This window comes from Anomaloglossus baeobatrachus, chromosome 7 (genome assembly GCF_048569485.1).
Source record: "Anomaloglossus baeobatrachus isolate aAnoBae1 chromosome 7, aAnoBae1.hap1, whole genome shotgun sequence".
NCBI lineage: Eukaryota > Metazoa > Chordata > Amphibia > Anura > Aromobatidae > Anomaloglossus > Anomaloglossus baeobatrachus.
Genome location: NC_134359.1, coordinates 203593555 through 203616871, shown reverse-complemented (window position 1 = coordinate 203616871; position 23317 = coordinate 203593555). Strand labels below are relative to the sequence as shown.

The following is a 23317-nucleotide window of genomic DNA, read 5'->3' as shown; positions in this document are numbered from 1 at the left end:
TTTTGGCAGATTCTGGATCTTTCTTCTATTCTTGATCATCACCTGAAAGTCGGTTAGAGCTCTCCGTGCACCGCACCCCAATTATGGATCTATCGAATGTCTGGTGAGCTGATACCTATCTTCCATTACAGTGAGTATGTAACAGATTCTGTGGCTTCCTAGCTCAGGAGTCCCTCCCACTTCAGTGTATCATAAAATGTGGTGTCAACTAAACGTGCTACAGCGATCCCTTTTGGCTAAGGCCCTGTGCGCACTTGCCGTTTTTTGCTGCGGATTTCCTGCGGATTTGCTGCATGTTTTGCTGCAGAAAATGTTCATAACATCTCTTCAGTGATTCACCAGCAAATCCTATGGGAAAAAAAAATGCTGTGTGCACTATGCGGATTTTGACAGCTGCATCTTTTGCTCCGGGATTCCCGCAGCTAAAACAATTGCATGCCACTTCTTTTCCGCAGGTCCCTGCGGTTTCGATGGCTGGCAGATCAATCACCCACTGACTCTGGGTCGGCGGAGGATTGATTCCCGGTATCTGGCCAGATCCTGCTACCAATATAAAGTTTATGGGGAACAGAATCTGGCCCAAAGGGGTAGGAGCAAGCACTTCATACTCACCGATGACCGGGCGGCTGTCACACTGCTCCCGCGGCGGCTCTTTCATCTTCCAGAGCAGGCTCGTTATTCCAACTCGTATTCTCTCCTTCCCTGCTCACCGGTGGATGTGATTGGTTGCAGGCAGACACACGCCCATGCTGAGTGACAGCTGTCTCAGTGCAACCAATCACAGCCGCCGGTGGGCGGGTCTATAGCGTACAGTAAAATAAATAAATAATTTTAAAAAAACGGCGTGCGGAACCCCCCCAATTTTGATAACCAGCCAGGATAAAGCTCCACTTTACGGGGAGCCCCCCAGCCTAAAAATATCAGCCAGCAGCCACCCGGAATTGTCGCATCTATTAGATGTGACAGTCCCGGACTTTTCCCGGCTCTTCCCGTTGCCGTGATGCAGTGGCAATCGGGTTAATGAAGTAGTTAATGGCAGCAGCCCATAGCTGCCACTAAAGGTGGCTTTACACGCTACGAGATCGCTAAAGCGATCTCGTTGGGGTCACGGAATTTGTGACGCACATCCGGCTGCTTTAGCGATGTCGTTGTGTGTGACACCTATGAGCGATTTTGAATCATCGCAAAAACGTTCAAAATCGCTCATCAGTGACATGCCCCCTATTCCCAATTATCGTTGCTGCTGCAGTAACAATGTTGTTTGTCGTTTCTGCGGCAGCACACATCGCTATATGTGACGCCGCTGGAACGACAAACATCTCCTTACCTGCGTCCACCGGAAAAGGAGGAAGGAAGGAGGTGGGCGGCATGTTCCGGCCGCTCATCTCCTCCCCTCCTTTTCTATTGGGTGGCGGTTCAGTGACGCTGCTGTGACGTCCCTGTGGCGCTGAACGAACTGCCCCCTTAGAAAGGTATGTGCGTGTGACGTTGCCGTAGAGATAATGTTCGCTACGGCAGCGATCCCCACATATCGTTACAAGTGCTATCGCGCTTGACATCGCTAGCAATTACTAGCGATGTTGTAGCGTGTAAAGCGGCCCTAAGTCCTAGTTTAGTGATGGCAGGCGTCTATATGACACCCCCTCATCACTAAACTGTAAGTGAAAGTAAATAAGCACAAACACCCCAAAAATCCTTTATCTGAAATAAAAGACAAAAAAGCCCCCTCTTTCACCACTTTATTAACCCCTAATAACAGCCCTCCAGGTCCGACGTAATCCACAAGATGCCCCACGACGCTTCCAGCTCTGCTACACCTGGCACTCACAGTGAGCGCCATAGACCATGACTGCTCACAGTGAGAGTCAGGACGCAAGTGAAGTGAGCCGCCGGGATCAGCGGTGACTTCACTCATGTGCTTTGCAGTGACAGGTGGAGGACTCCAGGTGGAGGACTCCAGAGGTCACTGCACATCAGCTGACTGAAGTCACCGCTGATCTTATACTCACCTTCTCCTGCGAGGCTGCCTCCGGACACTGCTCTCCAGCTTCCAGGCCGCCTCATGCATATGCAGTGCACAGCTGACCCTCAAACAGCAGAGAGCTGGAGGCAGCCGCGCGGGACATAAGCACAGCCCGGAGACTTCAGCACCACGGACAGCAGGAGTGGGGAGAACTGTGAAATCCCGCAGGGAACAACCTGTGGTAATTCCGCACCAAATGCGCAACAATACGCAACATACCGCATGAGGATTTCGGTGCAGTTTTTTTTGCGTTTTTTTCCAGCAGGTGCGGAAATCTTTAAGAGACTGCACAATTTTCTTAAGAAAATTCCATTTTCTAGTGCGCACAGGGCCTAATAGTGTATTTTGGTGCAAGTAACTGAAGGTTAAAGGGAATCTGTCACCAGGTTTTTGCCAACTAATCTGAGAGCAGCATAATGTAGAGAAAGAGATCCTGATTCCAGTGATGTGTCACTTACCGGGCTGCTTAGTATAGTTTTCATAAAATCACTATTTTATCAGCAGGAAATTTTCACTAGAGGACTAGTAAAGCTGCCAGGAAGTCAAGCATATTCATTAGCCGAAAAAAAAGCCCACCCCACCACTGATTCACAATTATTTGCCTATGTACATAGATAGCTGCCAATCAATGCTGTGGGCAGACTTAAGGCCACGTCACCCTAAGCAACATTGCTAGCAACATCGCTGCTGAGGCACAACTTGCTAGCGATGTTGCTGTGTGTGACATCCATCAACAACCTGGCCCCTGCTATGAGGTCGTTTGTTGTTGCTGAATGTCCTGGACCATTTTTTAGTTGTTGCTCTCCCGATGTGAAGCACACATCGCTGTGTGTGACAGCGACAGAGCAACAACTAAATGTGCAGGCAGCAGGAGCCGGCTTCTGCGGACGCTGGTAACCACGGCAAACATCGGGTAACCAAGAAGCCCTTTCCTTGGTTACCCGATATTTACCTTCGTTACCAGCGCCCGCCGCTCTCACACTGCCAGTGCCGGCTCCCTGTTCCCTGCACACGTAGCTGGAGTACACATCGGATAATTAACCCGATGTGTACTGTGGCTAGGAGTGCAGGGAACAGGGAGCCGGCACTGGCAGTGTGAGAGCGGCGGACACTGGTAACGAAGGTAAATATCGGGTAACCAAGGGAAGGGCTTCTTGGTTACCCGATGTTTACCGTGGTTACCAGCGTCCGCAGAAGCCGGCTCCCTGCTGCCTGCACACGTAGCAGAGTATACATCGGGTAATTAACCCAATGTGTACTGTGGCTAGGTGTGGAGGGAGCCAGCGCTAAGCGGTGTGCGCTGGTAACCAAGGTAAATATCGGGTTGGTTACCCGATATTTACCTTAGTTACCAAGCGCAGCATGCTTCCACGTGTAGCGACGCTCCAGCGATCCCTGCCAGGTCAGGTTGCTGGTGGGATCGCTGGAGCATCGCTTAGTGTGACATCTCACCAGCGACCTCCTAGCAACTTACCATCGTATCGTTGTTGGGATCGCTGGTAAGTTGTTTAGTGTGACTGGGCCTTTATACACAGCTCAAGAGTCAGATTACTGCTAGATCTGCAGCAGATAAAACAGTGATTTAATCAAAACTACATTAAGTAGCCCAGTAAGTGATACAATGCTGGAAACATGGTCTCTTCCCCTACATTATGATGCGCTCAGATGGGTTAGCGACAACCTGGTTACAAATTCCCTTTATTTCACAGTTTGACAGACAGACACGATATCAGAAGAAAAGTATTGACTGTTCTTTGCAAGATTTCAACAGTTTTATGAAAAGGCACAGAACTGTGTAGATTAACAGGCTATTTACTTATTTTCTTCATCCTTAAGGCTACTTTACACACTGCGATATCGGTCCCGATATCGCTAGTGTGCGTACCCGCCCCCATCTGTTGCGCGACACGGGCATATCGCTGCCCGTGGCGCACAACATCGCCCAGAGCCGTCACACATACTTACCTGTCCGGCGACGTCGCTGTGACCGGCGAACCGCCTCCTTTCTAAGGGGGCGGTCCGTGCGGCGTCACAGCGACGTCACTGAACCGCCGCCCAATCGCAGCGGAGGGGCGGAGATGAGCAGGACGTAACATCCCGCCCACCTCCTTCCTTCCGCATAGCGGCCGGGAGGCAGGTAGGGAGACGTTCCTCGCTCCTGCGGCGTCACACGCAGCGATGTGTGATGCCGCAGGAACGAGGAACAACCTCGTTACTGCTGAAGTAACGATAATTGGGAATGGACCCCCGTGTCGCCGATTAGCGATTTTTCACTGTTTTGCAACGATGCAAAATCGCTAATCGATGTCACACGCAACGGCATCGCTAATGCGGCCGGATGTGCGTCACGAATTCCGTGACCCCAACGACTCCGCATTAGCGATGTCGTAGCGTGTAAAGCCCGCTTTACTTAATGTGGTAATATAGCTTCATCGCCTTGCTGGCACCCTTAATAGAGCAGCAGGTAAAGTAACCAAAAACCTGTGTACTGTGACCGATTATAATTACACTGCTATTAGTGCAAATTGCTAGAAATGCAGCCCTAGACTATAACACAGGCTACAGCACAGGATTATTGGACAAACTGTAATTCAACAGTTAATCTACAATATATGTAAAAGGTGTCCAAAGATAAATATCCGTTTCAAAGGGAAAGTGTCATTAGATTTTTATACCCCCAAATTATGCCATCTATGTAATGGCACTGTAATGCTGACTACATCCTACCTTTATTTTAGAATTCTAAATTTATGTTTTATAGAAATGTATTGTTGAATTGTTATATAAATGAGTTACAAGCACAGAGGGACGGGCACTGCACACAGCTCAGCAGCCTCTCCTCCCAATTCTCCGCCCCTGTCTGTCACTCTTCAGTCAGTGACTTGCTTCCCTTGCCCAAGATCTAGTGCAAGCGCCTTCATTCCCTGGGACGGCGTGTTAGAGTAAGGAAGAGGTTAATGTTTTCCGGCCTGTCAAGTCTCATAGGGTGTGTCAAGTCTCATAAGAACTCACTGAAACAAAGACTTACCAAGGGGAGTGACTTAGCTGGGTGGATGCAGGGAGTATCTTTTTGTATTGTATAGCTATGTACTGCTATTTGCCTTCAATTAAGAATCGCCTAAATTTGTGTATGGTTCACCTTTATTCATGAACAGTATGGATAAATGAGATCTTCATCTTTTCAGTAGAGAGCTTTGGAAATCATGTCTGTGCATATTTTTAGTCTGGAAGTAAAATGAATCTCAGAAACTTTAAATTGGAGTCAGAACTCCTCCAACACAACTATGCACAGTGCTCGCAGAATGCTGCCAATCAGTGGTGTGGGCGGGGAATCTGGTACATCTGCAGCACAGAAAACAGGGATTTTATCAAAACTGCAGCAAGCAGTATAGTAAGTGGGATATCACTCGAATCAGGGCCTCTGCCCATATATCATACAGCTGTGAATGGAGTAGGCATTAATCCAATGACAGATTCCCTCTAAAGCCCTTAAAAGAATTGGATACAGGTGGATGTTCCAAACTTTTAGGAGCAACTTGCTGCAGTTCTGGCTTACATTCACAGAGGGGGTAAGGCCTGTTTCACACTGCGTTTCAGTGGCTCCGTCAGGGCATACGTCCGAAATCCCACCCCTCCCCCCACAAAACGTGTTTCGGACATATGCGCCACAAGGCCATTGAGTATACGGAGCAGACTACATCTGGGCATCTGCCTGCAAAAAGCGTATACACCCAAAAATGGTGCAAGACAGAGCACACGCTTGCTCTGTCTGCTCCATTATACTCAATGGCCCTGTCGGCGCATACGTCCGAAACACGATTTGTGGGGAGAGGAGCAGTATTTCGGACGTATGCCCCGACGGAGCCACTGAAACGCAATGTGAAAGGAGCCTAAGGTTTTTAGAAATTCAAAAGCTCTGAAATGAAGTTCCTAAACCTGACATGAAAAAAATGTTTACATGTTATATCAGTAAAGAGGCTATTGGAGTATATGATAACAGTAGACAGAATACAAGGAGACTAAGTCTTGTGTTTAGGAAAAACATTCTTCAGAGGAAGAAAATGTACAATCCAATCAAAATCACTTCCTGCTCATAGATTAAAGAATTTAAGCATAAAAAGATCACATGGTAAAGTAATTTCTCTAACTCCTAAATTATTAATGAAGTTAATAAATACATCAACATCCTTTATCACCTATCACAGGAACATATATGATATGTGGGCACTGGGACCCTCGTCAATCTTGAGAACAAAGGTCCATATGCGTAGGGCACATACTGTATATGACCAGTAGTCCCACTGACAAGGAACAGGGCAGTCATCCTATATGCACACTATCAAACCATCCATACGAGGAACAAAGGATCCCATTCTCACAAAAGGCAGTGGTCTCAGTGGTCTGAGCCCTCATCAGGTTAAACACTAAACATTTATGTTGCGGATGTTGCGAGAAAGGTGGTCGATGCGGTATCCCTTTAAAAATTGCTCGTTTACCTTCATTCATTAACCCTTTAAGGACTATGGAATTTTTTCACTTTGCACTTTCTTTTTTTCCTCCCTCTCTTCCAAAGTCCTGATGAAAAAGACTTTACAGTTTGAATATTGTGCCAGATACTGACAGTCTTCATTACTCCTGCTGTTCGTTCACGCACTGGTCATCCTTAGTGAAGAGGACGGACAGTGCCTGGTGCAATCTGGGAAATATGAAATCTCCCTCATCCGGACTATACTGCGCTTGCGCCGCCCGGGAAATGATGCTGCTGGGACTACATCGTGGGAGGGGGAGGCAGATCGGCAAGGGAATAGGAAAGAGGAGAGGAGACAGGCGGAGAGGGAATAGGAAAGAGGAGAGGAGACAGACAGCGAGGGAATAGGAAAGAGGAGAGGAGACAGGCAGCGAGGGAATAGGAAAGAGGAGAGGAGACAGACAGCGAGGGAATAGGAAAGAGGAGAGGAGACAGGCGGAGAGGGAATAGGAAAGAGGAGAGGAGACAGACAGCGAGGGAATAGGAAAGAGGAGAGGAGACAGGCGGAGAGGGAATAGGAAAGAGGAGAGGAGACAGACAGCGAGGGAATAGGAAAGAGGAGAGGAGACAGGCAGCGAGGGAATAGGAAAGAGGCAGCAAGGATGTAAGTGCAGTACCCACCCCTCTGTACTAGTGGCATCGATGGCATAACAATTCAACAATAAATTTCTCGAAAATGAAAACTCAAATTTCTAAAATTAACATATGGAGGTAATCAGGATTTTAGTGCCTTCACATAGATGGCATTAGTTTGTGGCGTAAAATCTGATGACAGACTTCCTTTAAGTACAAGAAGATGAACAATGGTTAGAAATTATTGTTATCGTGAAAAATTAGGCAAGTTGAAGATGAAATGATCTCTAAAAGGCATAAAGTTAAAGATTTCCTTTGTATTTAAGGCAAAAAATATTAACTTTCATTTTTTATATTTGAAAACTGACAAAAAAGAAAATAGGCCAATGCAAAAGTAATTAAGAAATGGCAGTTAGAAGGAACAGTGTAGGTCAGAGCTACTCATAGGATTGCTAGAGAGGACTGCAAAAGACGTTCAGGAAGATTTAGCAGACCTTAAGTTGTGGTAGAGTGTTCTACTGTTCAGACACTCAAATATGTCTGTCATGGAAAAGTCATCAGAAGAAAACCTCTCCTGTGTTCTCACTGTAACATTCATTATCAGAAGAATGCAAAAAATACCTAAACAAGCATGATACATTTTGGAAACATCTTGTGGACTGATGAGGTTAAAATAGAACTCTATGTTCACAATGATTAAAGGTCTGGGTGGAGAAAAAAGGACACAGAATTTCAGAAAAATAATATATCGACAACCATTAAGCATGGGGTGGATCCATCATGCTTTGGGGTTGTGTTGCAGCCAATGGCACAGGGAACATTTCACGGGTAGAGAGAAGAATGAATTCAATGAAATTTCAACAAATTCTTGATGCAAAGATAACACCATCTGTAAAAAAAGGTGAAGTTGAAAAGAGAAGGAAAGAGGATGGCTTCTACAAACGAATAATGATTCCAAAAACAAAATCAAAATCCACAATAGACGACCTCAAAAGCTGAAGGCTTTACAATGGCCCTCACTGTTCCCTGATCTGAACATCATTGAAAATCTACGCCTAGACATCAGAAGAGCAATGCATGCAAGATAAGCCAGGAATCTCAGAGAATTGGAATAGATTTTCATGGAAGAATGGATGAAAATCCCTCCAACAAGAATTGAAAGACTCTTGGTTGCTACAAAAAGCTGTGATACTTGCCAAAGAGACTGCTACTAGATACTAACCATGCAGGGCGGCTAAACTTTTGCATCTTCCCATTTTCTTTTTTGTTCATATTAAGATGTAAAAGATATATATATATATATGTATATATATATATATATACACACACACACACACACACACACATAATAGAAGGTGGCCCGATTCTAACGCATCGGGTATTCTAGAATTTATTGTGTGGTTACTGTATGATTTTTGTTACACACACATATATATATATATATATATATATATATATATATATATATAGATAGATATTGTTGTGTGTTGCGTTGTGTGTGTTGCATTGTTTGTGGAGCGCTGTGTGTCTATAGCGTTGTGTGTGGTCTTTGTTGCGCGGTTTGTGTGGGTGGGTGTGTGTGGGGTGCGTGTGTGTGTTTTGGGGGAGGTATGTTTTGTGCAGTGTGTGTTGGAGGAGTCCTGGGGAGAGAGGAGTATAATAGGAGGAGTAGTCCTGGGGGGAGAGGAGGATAATAGGAGGAGTAGTCCCAGGGGGAGAGGAGGATAATGGGAGGAGAAGTCCTGGGGTGAGAGGAGTATAATAGGAGGAGTAGTCCTGGGGAGAGAGGAGTATAATAGGAGGAGTAGTCCTGGGGAGAGAGGAGTATAATAGGAGTAGTCCAGGGGGGAGAGGAGGATAATAGGAGTAGTCGTCCTCGGGAGAGAGGATAATAGGAGGAGTAGTCCTGGGGGGAGAAGAGGCTAATAGGAGGAGTAGTCCTGGGGGGAAGGTGTCTAATAGGTGGAGTAGTCCTGGGGGGAGGTGTATAGGTGCCCAATGTGTGCGGGGGGCGTGGCCGAGCAGGCAAAGTGTGCGGGGGGGCGTGGCTGAGCGGGCAACGTGTGCGGGGGCGTGGCCGAGCGGACAACATGTGCGGGGGGCGTGGCCGAGCAGGCAACGTGTGCGGGGGGCGGGGCAGGGCCAAGCCGAGCGGCCAAAGCGTGCGGGGGGCGGCCAATTCGACGGTTGCTAAAAAGCAATTACAAACCAGCAAACAGATATATGAAGCTGCTGGTGCCTCTGGAGTCCCTCGAACCTCAAGGTGTAGGATCCTTCAAAGGCTTGCTGTGGTGCATAAACCTACTATTTGGCCACCCCTAACCAGTGCTCACAAGCAGAAACGATTGCAGTGGGCCCAGACATACATGAAGACTAATTTTCAAACAGTCTTGTTTACTGATGAGTGTCGATCAACCCTGGATGGTCCAAATGGATGGTGTAGTGCAGAGGTTCCCAACTCCAGTCCTCAAGGCACACCAACAGTGCATGTTTTCAGGATTTCTTTAGCATTGCATGGGTGTTGGATTCAGCAATTCAGCACCTTTGCAGGTGATTAAATTATCACCTGTGCAATACTAAGGAAATCCTGAAAACATGCACTGTTGGTGTGCCTTGAGGACTGGAGTTGGGAACCTCTGGTGTAGTGGATCGTTGGTGGATGGCCACCATGTCCCAACAAGGTTGTGATGTCAGCAAGGACGTGGAGGAGTCACGTTTTGGGCCAGAATCATGGGGAGACATCTGGTAGACCCCTTTAGGGTTCCTGAAGGTGTGAAAATGACCTCTGCTAAGTATATAGAGTTTCTGACTGACCAATTTCTTCCATGGTAAAAAAAGCAGAAATATGCCTCCAGGAGCAAAATCATCTTCATGCATGAAAATGCACCATCTCATGCTGCAAAGAATAACTGTGTGTCATTTGCTGCTATGGGCATAAAAGGAGATAAACTCATGGTGTGGCCACCATCTTCCACTGACCTCAACCCTATAGAGAACCTTTGGAGTAACATCAAGCAAAAGATCTATGAGCTTGGGAGGCAGCTCAAATCAAAGCAGCAGCTCTGGGAGGCTATTCTGACATGCAAGAAATTCAAGCAGAAACTCTCCAAAATCTGATGTTAAATGGATGCAAGATTTGTGAAGGTAATATCAAAAAGGGGTTCCTATGGTAACATGTAACTTGGCATATAAAGGGCGCTTTACACGCTGTGACATCGCTAGAGATGTCGCTAGCGATCGCCCCCGTCGTTTGTACGTCACGGGCAAATCGTTGCTCGTGGCGAACAATATCGCTAGGACGCGTTAAACATACTTACCTTCTTAGCGACGTCGCTGTGGGCGGCGAACAACCTCTTTTTTAAGGGGGTGGTTCGTGTGGCGTCACAGCGACGTCTATCAGCAGCCTACCAAAAGAAGCGGAGGGGCAGAGACCAGCCGCATTAACGACACGCCCACCTCGTTGTCGGGAGGACGCAGGAACGCTGCTGTTCGTCGTTCCTGGGGTGTCACGCATAGCGATGTGTGCTGCCTCAGGAACGACGAACAACCTGCGTCCAGCACCAGCAACGATATTTGGAAAATGAACGACGTGTCAACCATCAACGATTAGGTGAGTATTTTTGATAGTTAGCGGTCGCTCGTAAGTGTCACACGCAACAACGTCGCTAACGACGCCGGATGTGCATCACGAATTCCGTGACCCCGATGACATCTCGTTAGCGATGTCGTTGCGTGTAAAGCGGCCTTTAGGATGTTTTGGATTTAAATTGCTTTTCATTTCACTGAATGTGACCTCTTAATGCTGTAAATTCCACAAATGAGCATTTCCAGTTCTTTAAAACATAGAAAATATTTAGAAACTCTACTTTGCCTAATAATTTGGAACAGTGCAATTTGAGTTTTTTAAATTTTGAAGATTAGACTGTTATCATTGAGAGGTTTCTACAATAAAAATCGATATATACTCCAATGGGTAATGACTTATTTGACTGACTGTCATTTGCACCGACCATTTAGGAAAATCAGAAAAATATAATTTGCATAATAATTTGGAACATGGTGTATGCCACTGTATTACTTATTTTGGCTTATGAACCCTGAGCAAAAATCCACTGTTAGAAAAAAAAAAAATAGAACAGAATAAAATAAAAATGAATTTAAAAAACTGTAAACAAGTCAAAAAGTAAATGAAGACAATGAAGCATTAGTGGAGCTGGTGCCTCCGGCTCACTGTAGGTATATTTTATGCTGTTTGTAGACTGCTATGGCAGGTAGAGTTTAGTTTCTTATATCAGTTTATTCCCTGGGTTCTCATGATGCAATATTCATTTACAAAGAAGAAAGTATTACCCCTCTGTATGTGTCTTCAGGAGATTTATTGTAATTCCAGAACCTCAGCCCTGCAACCGCTTCAGTTTTATCAAAATTGATTGTGATTGTGTGATTTTCTCCGCAGGTAAATGGGATAAGCCACATGTGAGAATCCTCACTGGTAATGTTCGTACCATCAATGAGCCTAGAAAATAAAGAAAGGAACAGGAATGCACCAGAAAATGATGCTAATGGAAATACTTATATGTTGTATAGTACGTTGTCATCAAATGTCTAAAGCTTTTAGAGAAACAAAATTGGAAAGTGGTGATATTCTCAGTGCTGGCGAGGAATCAATAGAGACCCTTTATTAGAATACTGCAGATACACGTTCTAGTCTTCGGGTGGACAAACAGGTAAATAAAATGGCTTTTATAGAGGGCAAGACAGTCGTCAGGCAACATTTATTAATATAGCATATCCTTTTATAACATGGCTTTCTGTTGGAGGGGTTATCCGGGACATGTTTTTTACTTTTACAATTTGACTAAGAACTAACATCATGGTTCCTAGCTATCTGTGTTGTACCCGGTGCCGATCTCTGCCGGCACGGAGCGGCCTCAGCTACGTAAGTGAGAAATCACTTGAATTGGGGTCTCTTCCCCTGCATCATGCAGCTGTGGATGGAGTAGAGAAAAATCTGGTGACAGATTCCCTCTAAAGCCCTAAAAAGAATTGAATATAGTTTACTATAGGACAACCCCTTCTGATTCCACAAGCCTAGATCACCTCCCATACTGGTGCCGTTCCAGCGGTGCCACGATGTGTGTTCACATGACGTTGTGACGTCATAAGAGCTCAGTGTCAAACAGCGTAGGATTCGGTCTCCTCGCCTTTTGTCAAAACAAATAAATCAACAGGAAGTGAGTGCTGCGGCTGTGCTCACTTCCTGTTGATCACTTGTTTGGTCCGAAGGCAGGGAGGCAAATTGCTGATTGGAGGCGGGGTTAGCGTGACGACACAACCACATGTGAGTCCCGGGAATGGGAACCGCGGGGTACGGGAGGTGAGTAAAGGCTTTATTTTACCTAGGGGAAACGTGGAATCAGAATGGGGTTCTCAGAGTAGTGGACAACTCCTTTAAGTAAATAAAGAATTTTTTCATTTTGCATTTTCCTTTTGTTCTTCTCCTCCAAAAGCCATATCTTTTTTTATTTTTCTATAAACATTGAAGTTTGAGAGCTTATTTGTCGTGCAAGAAGATGTAGTTTTAAAAGACACAAATCATTTTACATATTAACTGAAAAATAGGAAAAAAAAATTCTAAGTGGAATAAAATGGTAAAAACATAAAATTCCATTATTGTTTCTTGGGTTTTATTTTATGGTGTTTATTATATGATACTAATGAACTGGAAACATGATTGTCCAGGACAGTATGATTATGGCGAAACCAAATATGCAGTTTTTTTTCTATGTAAGTGATAAAAAAAATTCTGAATATTGTAAGTAAAAAAAACCAAAACTTTTTTTCCTGTGTCAGCATTTTCTGACACCTGTAATACGTGTATTTTTCTGTTGATGGGGCTGAGTGAGGACTTGCTTTTTGTGTGGTGAGCTGACTTCATAGTGAATTTCATCTAAAATGATTGCTTATTTTTACATTTTTAGGGAGACATATTGATTTTTTTTCTCTTTGTGACATTTAAATGATCAGGTTAATTAATTCCATGCTTTAACAGATTTGACTTTTACTAATGTAGCGATACCAAATAGTTTTTTTTTTTTGCTGCATTTGAATGGCTGAAAATGTGGTGGATTTGAATGAATATATGGAATATACATTTAAAGAAAAAAAAACGTTTTTCTTTATTCGTTAACATGATTTTTTAATCACTTAAGGAACTTGAATCTGTGATCACTTACATTATATACTGCAATACACAATATTGTACTATATAGTAAAAATCTCTGTCTGCTGTGAAGCTCAGGCTATGGCGGAGCCTTGGAGGAGAACCAATATGACAGCTATAGGGGCATTTAGCAGTTCGTCAACTGTCATATTAACTATCGTCCCTCTGCCATAAAACACTGCCTGCAGCTAGCAAAGGCGCTCAACAAAGTGAAATCCTAGGTGCATTGCCCCCCTGAGAAGTATGCAAATGAAAAAAGTCCATGGAGACTCTGTTAGCAGTCTCGACACGGACGCCTTCGCTGGCTGCCGGCAGTGTTTTCTCTGGCTGGTCTCCCCGAGATCAGTGACTGTTTTGTCCTGTTGGCCTACTAGGCATTGCTCCCACCTGGCCAGAATCCTACTCCACACTGATAAGGGACAATACCCCGACACAGCTGTCTGTGGATGGATACCTGGCCTTGGTATTTCCCTTGTCATATCTTTAAACTCGTCAAGAGTTGGATATTGACTAAAAGGGCCACTTAATATGGTGGTTATGGTGGTCTCCTAAAAAGAGCCACCCCTTGGCTAGGTCTTTCCCGGAGGGATATCTGGCTATTTTCCGTGTCGAGACTCCTAACAGAGGCTCCATGGACATTTTTGATTTGCATAGTGTTGTAGGGGGCTGATGGGGTCCGGTGCATGCAATCACTGCTACAGATTCAATTTAAACACCTCTGTTAGGAATTGATAGCGTCATTTGAATGGTTAACAGCGGCCAGAACTTTGCTCCAGCAGCATATGTCAGAGACATAAGCTGGCTATGTAATATAACCGGTATCTGCCTCATGTGGAATGAACTTGGCTCATAAGACTCCTCCCCATCTTCCCAGGACGTTAATACAAAGCCATTTTAAGGAAATGTGTTGATAATTATTAAATTAAAAAACGACAAAAAAGCAAAATTGCAAACTTTTAATATCAAGAAAATAATTTAAATAAAGCAATTCTAGTGCTATACGATTATTTAGGCTGTAGAATATGGCTTGAATCCCCACTATCCACTAGACATCAAGCCAAAACTTCTATAGAAATTCTCTACTATTGTCACAGTCATCTCTTGTTGCGTTTTTATGACAGGCTCAGGTTAGGGGTCTCTCTCATACCATCCTAGACCATACACATTAAATGTGTTTCTTTCCTTAAGCACAAGATGGGTTAATGTCAGTTTCTCTTGCAAAAGCAGACTCCTTTATGCAGCTCAGCTGTTCCTGCTGATGTCCATTTCCGGCCTGGGTAAAAACCCTCTGCCTCCAGCAGGGAGTGCCGATTATTCAATCTGGAGCTTAGCCTAGAGGTGGAGGGACGCATTCCTTAAACAGCTGCAGTTGTCTGATAATGTGTAAAAGTAATTCCTGGTGTTGCAACTTTCCCCTTTCCTTTCTTGGTTCCTGTTCACCCCTGTGCGCTTCCCCAGCTGTTTGAGTATTGGTTTTACCCCCTATCGGTCTTTTTCGTAGGTGAGGGTTTGGGGGTTCTCTGTCCCATTCAGTTTCCTTGGGTGGTGGGTGCGGGGTGGACATTGTCATCAGGACCAGGACCGGAGATAAGGAGAGGCTGGGGGCTCAGACATCACTACCTTCAAGTGTAATTCTGGGTTGAGGGTAAGCCTAGGGCACCTCCTTGGCTTCAGGTAAAGTGCAGGGGCTCCCCCGTCCAGTTATTCTCCCAATCGGTCATGCTGGGCATGACAAATATACTATATTGGCCAATATGATATCTACATGAAGAAACAGGCCAACTGAACTAGCATGCTTCAACAAGAGTTGGACATTCTATGAATTTTCTACACAGAAAAAAATGTGCTTAATCATGCAGATTTTGTTGGAGATTTTACAAAAATGTCATAATTTTCATTGAAAAGCATAACATAGGCCCAATCATTACAAATATCCATCTTAAACTCTGAAAAGCAGCAGAGTTTCAGAGACAACATAAGATGAACACGGAGTAAAGGCTACTTTACATGCTGCGACATCGCTAGCGATCTCATTAGCGATGTGAAATTCTAGATTGCAAGTGCGATCGTTTGAGATCGCACATGCGTCAAATGACCTATGTGCGACCTCAAAAGATCGCACTTGTGATCTAGAATTTCACATCGCTAATGAGATCGCTAGCGATGTCGTAGCATGTAAAGTAGCCTTTAGGCTCAAGTTGACCAAGTCACTAGTGCCAGGTGGGCAGGTGGGCAGGTGGTGCCGGCTTCCTCCCATCCAGCAATGATTCACCGACATGTCTCTCACTATGTGTGTATAGCAACAAAACATGTCAGTCAAGTAGAACTGTTTTGGCAGAAGCCGGTAGACCTGCTCGACAGTGACTAGTTCGCCTAGCAACCACGCTGCGGTGTTTCAGAGTAAAACATAGAAATAGGCATGATCAATGGTATGGACAGCATGACTCACCTAAGATGTTCCTCTTAACAATGGTGGAAATGTAAAAAGTAAAGCTGCTTAGGTGCTAACTAATAGAGTTGAGCGCGGTTCGCGGCTCGAGTGATTTTGGGGGCTGTTCTAGATCGAACTAGAACTCGAGCTTTTTTGCTAAAGCTCGATAGTTCTAGATACATTCGAGAACGGTTCTAGCAGCAAAAAAAACAGCTAATTCCTAGCTGGCTTTCCGCTATAATAGTGTAAGTCACTCTGTGACTCACACTATTATGACATTTCAGTGTATAGTCTGCGGGAACAGCGCATTCAGATCACTGCTGTATGTATAATGGCGCGCGCGTGTAGTGGGGCGGGCCAGCATGTCAGCCAATCCCAGACACACACACAGCTAAGTGGACTTTTAGCCAGAGAAGCAATGGCATGTGTGATAGGATGTCCATGTCACATGTCCCTGCATTATAAAACCGGACATTTTCCTCCAGCACGCCATTATCTGCCTTCTGCGTCCTTGGTGTCAGACATCACTGGCGCAGCTCCTATCGCCGATACTGCTGTATACGCTCCATACACAGCGCTGGACAGCTTAGGGATAGCACTTTCTGTCAGTCCTTTTAAGGGCTCATACCGGCAGGGTCAGAGCCATAGGTGACAGGTCCGTGAAAACAGAGTTTAACAGCTACACAAGATGACAGCGTCTGTGTAGCTAAGGTCAGGGATTTCCTCGCTCCATTTCCCCATTAGGAGGGATAGAAAGGCAGGCTTCCTTTCCTCTACCCAGAGACCCACAACCCTGCCACTGTACCCTCCTGCCCTTTGCACACTCCAACTCATTGTTACTAAGCCATTATACTAGCAAACACTGAGTGAACTTAGTGGCATCCTAAACGTGGCTGTTGGACTGCTGTATTGCCCCAGTAGTGCAAAGATATTTGCAGCACCTCTGCCTGCATTGCACACTCAAACTCATTATAACTAAGCCATTATACTAGCAAACACTGAGTGAACTTAGTGGCATCCTAAATGTGGCTGTTGGACTTCTGTATTGCCCCAGTAGTGCAAAGATATTTGCAGCACCTCTGCCTGCATTGCACACTCCAACTCATTGTTACTAAGCCATTATACTAGCAAACACTGAGTGAACCTAGTGGCATCCTAAACGTGGCTGTTGGACTTCAGTATTGTCCCACTGGTGCCAAGCTATTTGTAGCACCTGTGCAGGACACCCTCCTGCTCTGTTTTTAATAAGCTATAATGATAGCAAAAAATACTGCCATTTAGTGGCATCATAGAACTGGCTGTTGTATTTCATTATTGTCCCACTGGTGCCAAGCTATTTCTAGCACCTCTGCATGACACCCTCATGCACATTTTGCTACGCTAATGTTATAGCAAACTCAGGGAATTCATTGCTGCATTTGATAATTCGGAGGGATAGAAAGTGAGGCTTCCTTTAGCTTTTCCTTCTGTTCATAGACAGCATCTCCAAGTTCACACCCGAAGAGCAATTTCTCCTCCACGTCTAAGTGTGGAGAGGCAGCTAGTGCGCATGCGTGTGCCGATTTACCCCAGCTGCAGCCTAACTACAGTGTTTCGCCTAGTGAGTATGCTCAGTCTGACTGTGCCATTCCTGAGGTTAAGTCTTCATTTCGGGATACAGCGCATGCTCCCACACTTAGTGTGAAAAGCCTCTTTGCACAGGTACTTGCATTCCGTGCCGGGTCTAAGTCCTGTTTTGTGCCGAGACACCATGCTAAAGCTGATAGACTTTTTTCAGAGACTCTATTTCATGCAACTGACCATGCTCAGGCACTTACTGCATCAGAAACTAGGTCCGGTAATGAACTCTTTGGCCCTGCCCCTGATGTGGGAGGGCCCATATAGACCACAGGGCATCAGGTGTCCTGACGATGTGACCAGGCCAATCCCAAATGGCTTGCAGAGGGCCGCCCCTATGACTTGTCACCTCATTATTGATGGTCAGACGATGACTGGTGAGGTGTTTGTGTCGTGGCAGCCATGAGGTCATTATTGAAGTTGCGGTTCCAAATAGGACGCTAGTTATGCCACTCATGACGTGTCACTCTGCTTTTGTCTCCAGGAGGTGCATTGTGGTCCACCCTGGTTTGGGGCGGACCCAGGTTATAAAACGGGCTGGAGCCAACAAGGAGGTGCGCAGTCTTCTATTATGCTCCGAAAGAGCACACCTCCATGTGTTGAACCCATTGCGACTTTAGGCCAGAGGTAGGCAGGCATTGGGCGTCGATGCAGGCCGCCACCACAGTTGGTAACGCATAACGGTTAAGACCAGCTCCTGTCCTACAAGTCCTGCTTGTGCAGCCCAGTGGCATTAACAGGCCTGCTGCTGCTGATGCGCCCGCTGTCCACAGGTGTGGCCCCAATGCACACGGTCAGCGTACTGAATGGCCCCTGTGATGTTAACAGGGAGTTCCTGGGCTGGGTGGGCGTGTGGACTCTGTGACGCTAACAGGGCTCCCAGTCTCAAGATCCGAGTGGCGTCTAACTCGGTTCAGGCAACTATTAGTTTCATAGCCACACAGCTCTGTATCCTCCACCTAACCTTCCAGTTGCCAACCTCTCCTTTTCCATCTGGGAGCACGGTGGACACTGACTGCTGATGGGGATATATACCTTTCTCTTTCTTTTCTTATTAATTTTCGTTATATAGCGGTAACATAGTATATACCACCTTATCCAAATCTGCCAGTCCCACCGTAACAGATGGTGTTTCTTCATCAAATGTTACTTTTGCTTAACCAACAAACCCACGGACAAAAACTTTTTTTCCTTTCCAACACACCTGTTCCCCTTTCCACCAGCATTTGTCCTTTCTCAACTCATTTGGTATATGACCAAAAGTGCAACTCTGCAGGGACACCGTACTCAATGCCATCTCAGCACAGCAGCCAGCCCTCGGTCCCTCAGATGTGGACAAGTAAAAGCCCATTTCCTCCTATCCATGACAAAGCGTTGAGATTCACTCTGTGCAGCACTGGTGTTTACTGGAAAAGCAGATCTAAGAATCCGTACCACCTTCTGCAGATACTCCTGTATACGTGCGTCCCTTTCTATGGCAGGAATTATTTCGCCAAGAAGGGAATTTTGTTACTTACCGTAAATTCCTTTTCTTCTAGCTCTTATTGGGAGACCCAGACGATTGGGGTATAGCTACTGCCCTCCGGAGGCCACACAAAGCACTACACTAAAAAGTGCAAGGCCCCTCCCCTTCTGGCTATACCCCCCCGTGGTATCACGGGTACTCCAGTTTTAGTGCCAAAGCAAGAAGGAGGAAGCCAATAACTGGTTTAAACAAATTAACTCCGAGAAACATCGGAGAACTGAAAAAACCGTTCAACATGAACAACATGTGTACCCGCAAACAACAAAAAAATCCCGAAGGACAACAGGGCGGGTGCTGGGTCTCCCAATAAGAGCTAGAAGAAAAGGAATTTACGGTAAGTAACAAAATTCCCTTCTTCTTCAGCGCTCTATTGGGAGACCCAGACGATTGGGACGTCCAAAAGCTGTCCCTGGGTGGGTAAAGAAATACCTCATGTTAGAGCTGCAAAAAAACAGCCCTCCCCTACGGGGATGTCACTGCCGCCTGCAGGACTCTTCTACCTAAGCTGGCATCCGCCGAAGCATAGGTATGCACCTGATAATGCTTGGTGAAAGTGTGCAGACTGGACCAGGTTGCTGCCTGGCACACCTGTTGAGCCGAAGCCTGGTGACGTAATGCCCAGGACGCACCCACGGCTCTGGTTGAGTGGGCTTTTAGCCCTGAAGGCACCGGAAGCCCCGCAGAGCGGTAGGCCTCTAGAATTGGTTCTTTGATCCATCGAGCCAGGGTGGCTTTAGAAGCCTGCAATCCCTTGCGCGGACCAGCGACAAGGACAAAAAGTGCATCGGAACGGCGTATGGGCGCCGTTCGGGAGATGTAGATTCTGAGTGCTCTCACCAGATCTAGCAAACGTAAGTCCTTTTCATACCGGTGAACCGGATGAGGGTAAAAGGAAGGCAAGGATATATCCTGATTAAGATGAAACGAGGATACGACCTTAGGGAGAAACTCCGGAATGGGGCACAGCACTACCTTGTCCTGGTGGAACACCAGGAAAGGAGCCTTGGATGACAAAGCTGCCAGCTCAGACACTCGCCGAAGCGATGTGATCGCGACAAGAAACGCCACTTTCTGTGACAGTCGAGAAAAGGAAACGTCCTTTAGAGGCTCGAAGGGCGGCTTTTGCAGAGCAACAAGTACTCTGTTCAGATCCCATGGATCTAACGGCCGCTTGTACGGGGGCACAATATGACAGACCCCCTGTAGGAACGTGCGCACCTTAGGAAGACGTGCTAGACGCTTCTGAAAAAACACAGACAGTGCCGAGACTTGCCCTTTAAGGGAACTGAGCGACAAGCCCTTTTCCAACCCCGATTGCAGGAAGGAAAGAAAGGTGGGCAATGCAAATGGCCAAGGGGATACTCTCTGTGCAGAGCACCAAGATAAGAAAATCTTCCACGTCCTGTGGTAGATCTTAGCAGACGTTGACTTCCTAGCCTGTCTCATTGTGGCTACGACTCCTTGAGATAATCCTGCAGACGCTAGGATCCAGGACTCAATGGCCACACAGTCAGGTTCAGGGCCGCAGAATTCTGATGGAAAAACGGCCCTTGGGACAGTAAGTCTGGTCGGTCTGGCAGTGACCACGGTCGACCGACCGTGAGATGCCACAGATCCGGATACCACGATCTCCTCGGCCAGTCTGGGGCGACGAGTATGACGCGGCTGCAATCGGATCTGATCTTGCGTAACACTCTGGGCAAGAGTGCCAGAGGTGGGAAGACGTATGGGAGCCGGAACTGCGACCAATCTTGAACTAATGCGTCTGCCGCCAGAGCTCTTTGATCGCGCGACCTCGCCATGAATGCCGGGACCTTGTTGTTGTGCCGGGACGCCATTAGGTCGACGTCCGGCACTCCCCATCGGCGACAGATTTCCTGAAACACGTCCGGGTGAAGGGACCATTCCCCTGCGTCCATGCCCTGGCGACTGAGGAAGTCTGCTTCCCAGTTTTCTACGCCGGGGATGTGAACTGCGGATATGGTGGAGGCCGTGGCTTCCACCCACATCAGAATCCGCCGGACTTCCTGGAAGGCTTGCCGACTGCGTGTCCCCCCTTGGTGGTTGATGTATGCCACCGCTGTGGAGTTGTCCGACTGAATTCGGATCTGCCTTCCTTCCAGCCACTGCTGGAAGGCTAGTAGGGCAAGATACACTGCTCTGATTTCCAGAACATTGATCTGAAGGGTGGACTCCTGCGGAGTCCACGTCCCCTGAGCCCTGTGGTGGAGAAACACTGCTCCCCACCCTGACAGACTCGCATCTGTCGTGACCACTGCCCAGGATGGGGGCAGGAAGGATCTTCCCTGAGACAATGAGGTGGGAAGGAGCCACCATTGTAGAGAGTCCTTGGCCGTCTGGGAAAGAGAGACTTTCCTGTCCAGGGACGTTGACTTCCCGTCCCATTGGCGGAAAATGTCCCATTGAAGTGGGCGCAGATGAAACTGCGCAAAGGGAACTGCTTCCATGGCTGCCACCATCTTCCCGAGGAAGTGCATGAGGCGCCGTAAGGGGTGCGACTGGCCCTGAAGGAGGGATTGCACCCCTGTCTGTAGTGACCGCTGCTTGTTCAGCGGAAGCTTCACTCTCGCTGCTCGAGTATGGAACTCCATGCCAAGATACGTTAGTGACTGTGTCGGAGACAGATTCGACTTTGGAAAGTTGATGATCCATCCAAACGTCTGTAGAGTCTCCAGTGTAGCATGTAGACTGAGTTGGCATGCCTCTTGAGAGGGTGCCTTGACAAGTAGATCGTCTAGGTAAGGGATCACCGAGTGTCCCTGAGAGTGCAAGACTGCTACCACTGCCGCCATGACCTTGGTGAAAACCCGTGGGGCTGTCGCCAGACCGAATGGCAGAGCTACGAACTGAAGATGTTCGTTTCCTATCACAAAACGTAGAAAACGTTGATGTTCTGTAGCAATTGGCACGTGGAGATAAGCATCTTTGATGTCTATTGAGGCAAGGAAGTCTCCTTGAGACATTGAGGCCACGACAGAGCGGAGGGTTTCCATCCGGAACCGCCTGGCGTGCACATGTTTGTTGAGCAGCTTTAGATCCAGAACAGGACGGAACGAGCCGTCCTTTTTTGGAACCACAAAGAGATTGGAGTAAAACCCTCGCCCTTGTTCCTGAGGCGGTACAGGAACCACTACTCCTTCCGCTCTTAGGGAGTCCACCGCCTGCAGCAGGGCATCTGCTCGGTCTGGATGTGGGGAGGTTCTGAAGAACCGAGCTGGAGGACGAGAACTGAACTCGATTCTGTACCCGCGCGACAAAATGTCTGTCACCCACCGGTCTTTGACCTGTGACATCCAAATGACGGAAAAGCGGGAGAGCCTGCCCCCGACCGGAGATGCGGAGGGGGGGAGCTGGAAGTCAAGAGGTGGCCGCTTTGGAAGCGGTTCCTCCATTTGCTTTCTTGGGGCGCGCGTGAGCCCGCCAGGAATCTGAGCTTCTTTGCGTCCTCTGAGTCCCTTTGGACGAGGAGAATTGTGTCTTGCCCGAACCTCGAAAGGACTGAAACCTCTGCTGCCACTTTTTCTGCTGAGGTTTGCTTGTTCTGGGCTGGGGTAAAGAAGAGTCTTTACCCTTGGACTGTTTAATGATGTCAGCCAATGGTTCGCCAAACAGTCTATCTCTAGATAAAGGCAGGCTGGTTAAACATTTTTTGGAACCAGCATCTGCTTTCCAGTCCTTTAACCACAAGGCTCTGCGCAAAACTACCGAATTGGCGGACGCCATTGAGGTGCGGCTGGTAGATTCTAGGACCGCATTGATAGCATAAGACGCGAACGCGGACATCTGCGAGGTAAGGGACGCCACTTGCGGCACCGCTGGATGTAAGATAGCATCCACTTTTGCTAAACCAGCTGAAATAGCTTGGAGTGCCCATACGGCTGCGAATGCTGGAGCAAACGACGCGCCGATAGCTTCATAGACAGATTTTAACCAAAGGTCCATCTGTCTGTCATTGGCATCCTTAAGTGAAGCGCCATCCTCCACTGCAACTATGGATCTAGCTGCAAGTTTGGAAATCGGGGGGTCAACTTTTGGACACTGGGTCCAGCGCTTGACCACATCAGGGGGAAAGGGAAAACGTGTATCCTTAGAACGTTTAGAGAAACGCCTTTCTGGATGAGCGTCGTGTTTCTGGATTGACTCTCTGAAGTCAGAGTGATCCAAGAAAGCACTTAATTTACGCTTGGGATAGAGGAAACGAAACTTCTCCTGCTCTGCAGCTGCCTCCTCTGCTGAAGGGGCTGGGGGAGAAATATCTAACAGTCTATTGATGGCTGAGATAAGATCGTTTACCATGGCGTCCCCATCCGGGGTATCCAGATTGAGAGGGGTTCCAGGATAAGACTCCTGATCACTCTCATCAGACGCATCACAGG

At 46.9% G+C, this 23317-nt stretch overlaps 1 protein-coding gene across 2 annotated transcripts in view; it reads right to left on the bottom strand.

Annotated features, from left to right (window-relative positions):
• KATNIP (katanin interacting protein) overlaps positions 1-23317 on the bottom strand; it is a 379833-nt gene that overhangs the window by 139825 nt on the left and 216691 nt on the right. For both annotated transcript variants that reach the window (XM_075317875.1, XM_075317876.1), the window contains exon 20: positions 11475-11640. In XM_075317875.1, coding sequence (XP_075173990.1) covers positions 11475-11640 — 166 coding nt within the window. The remainder of the gene's footprint in view (positions 1-11474; positions 11641-23317) is intronic.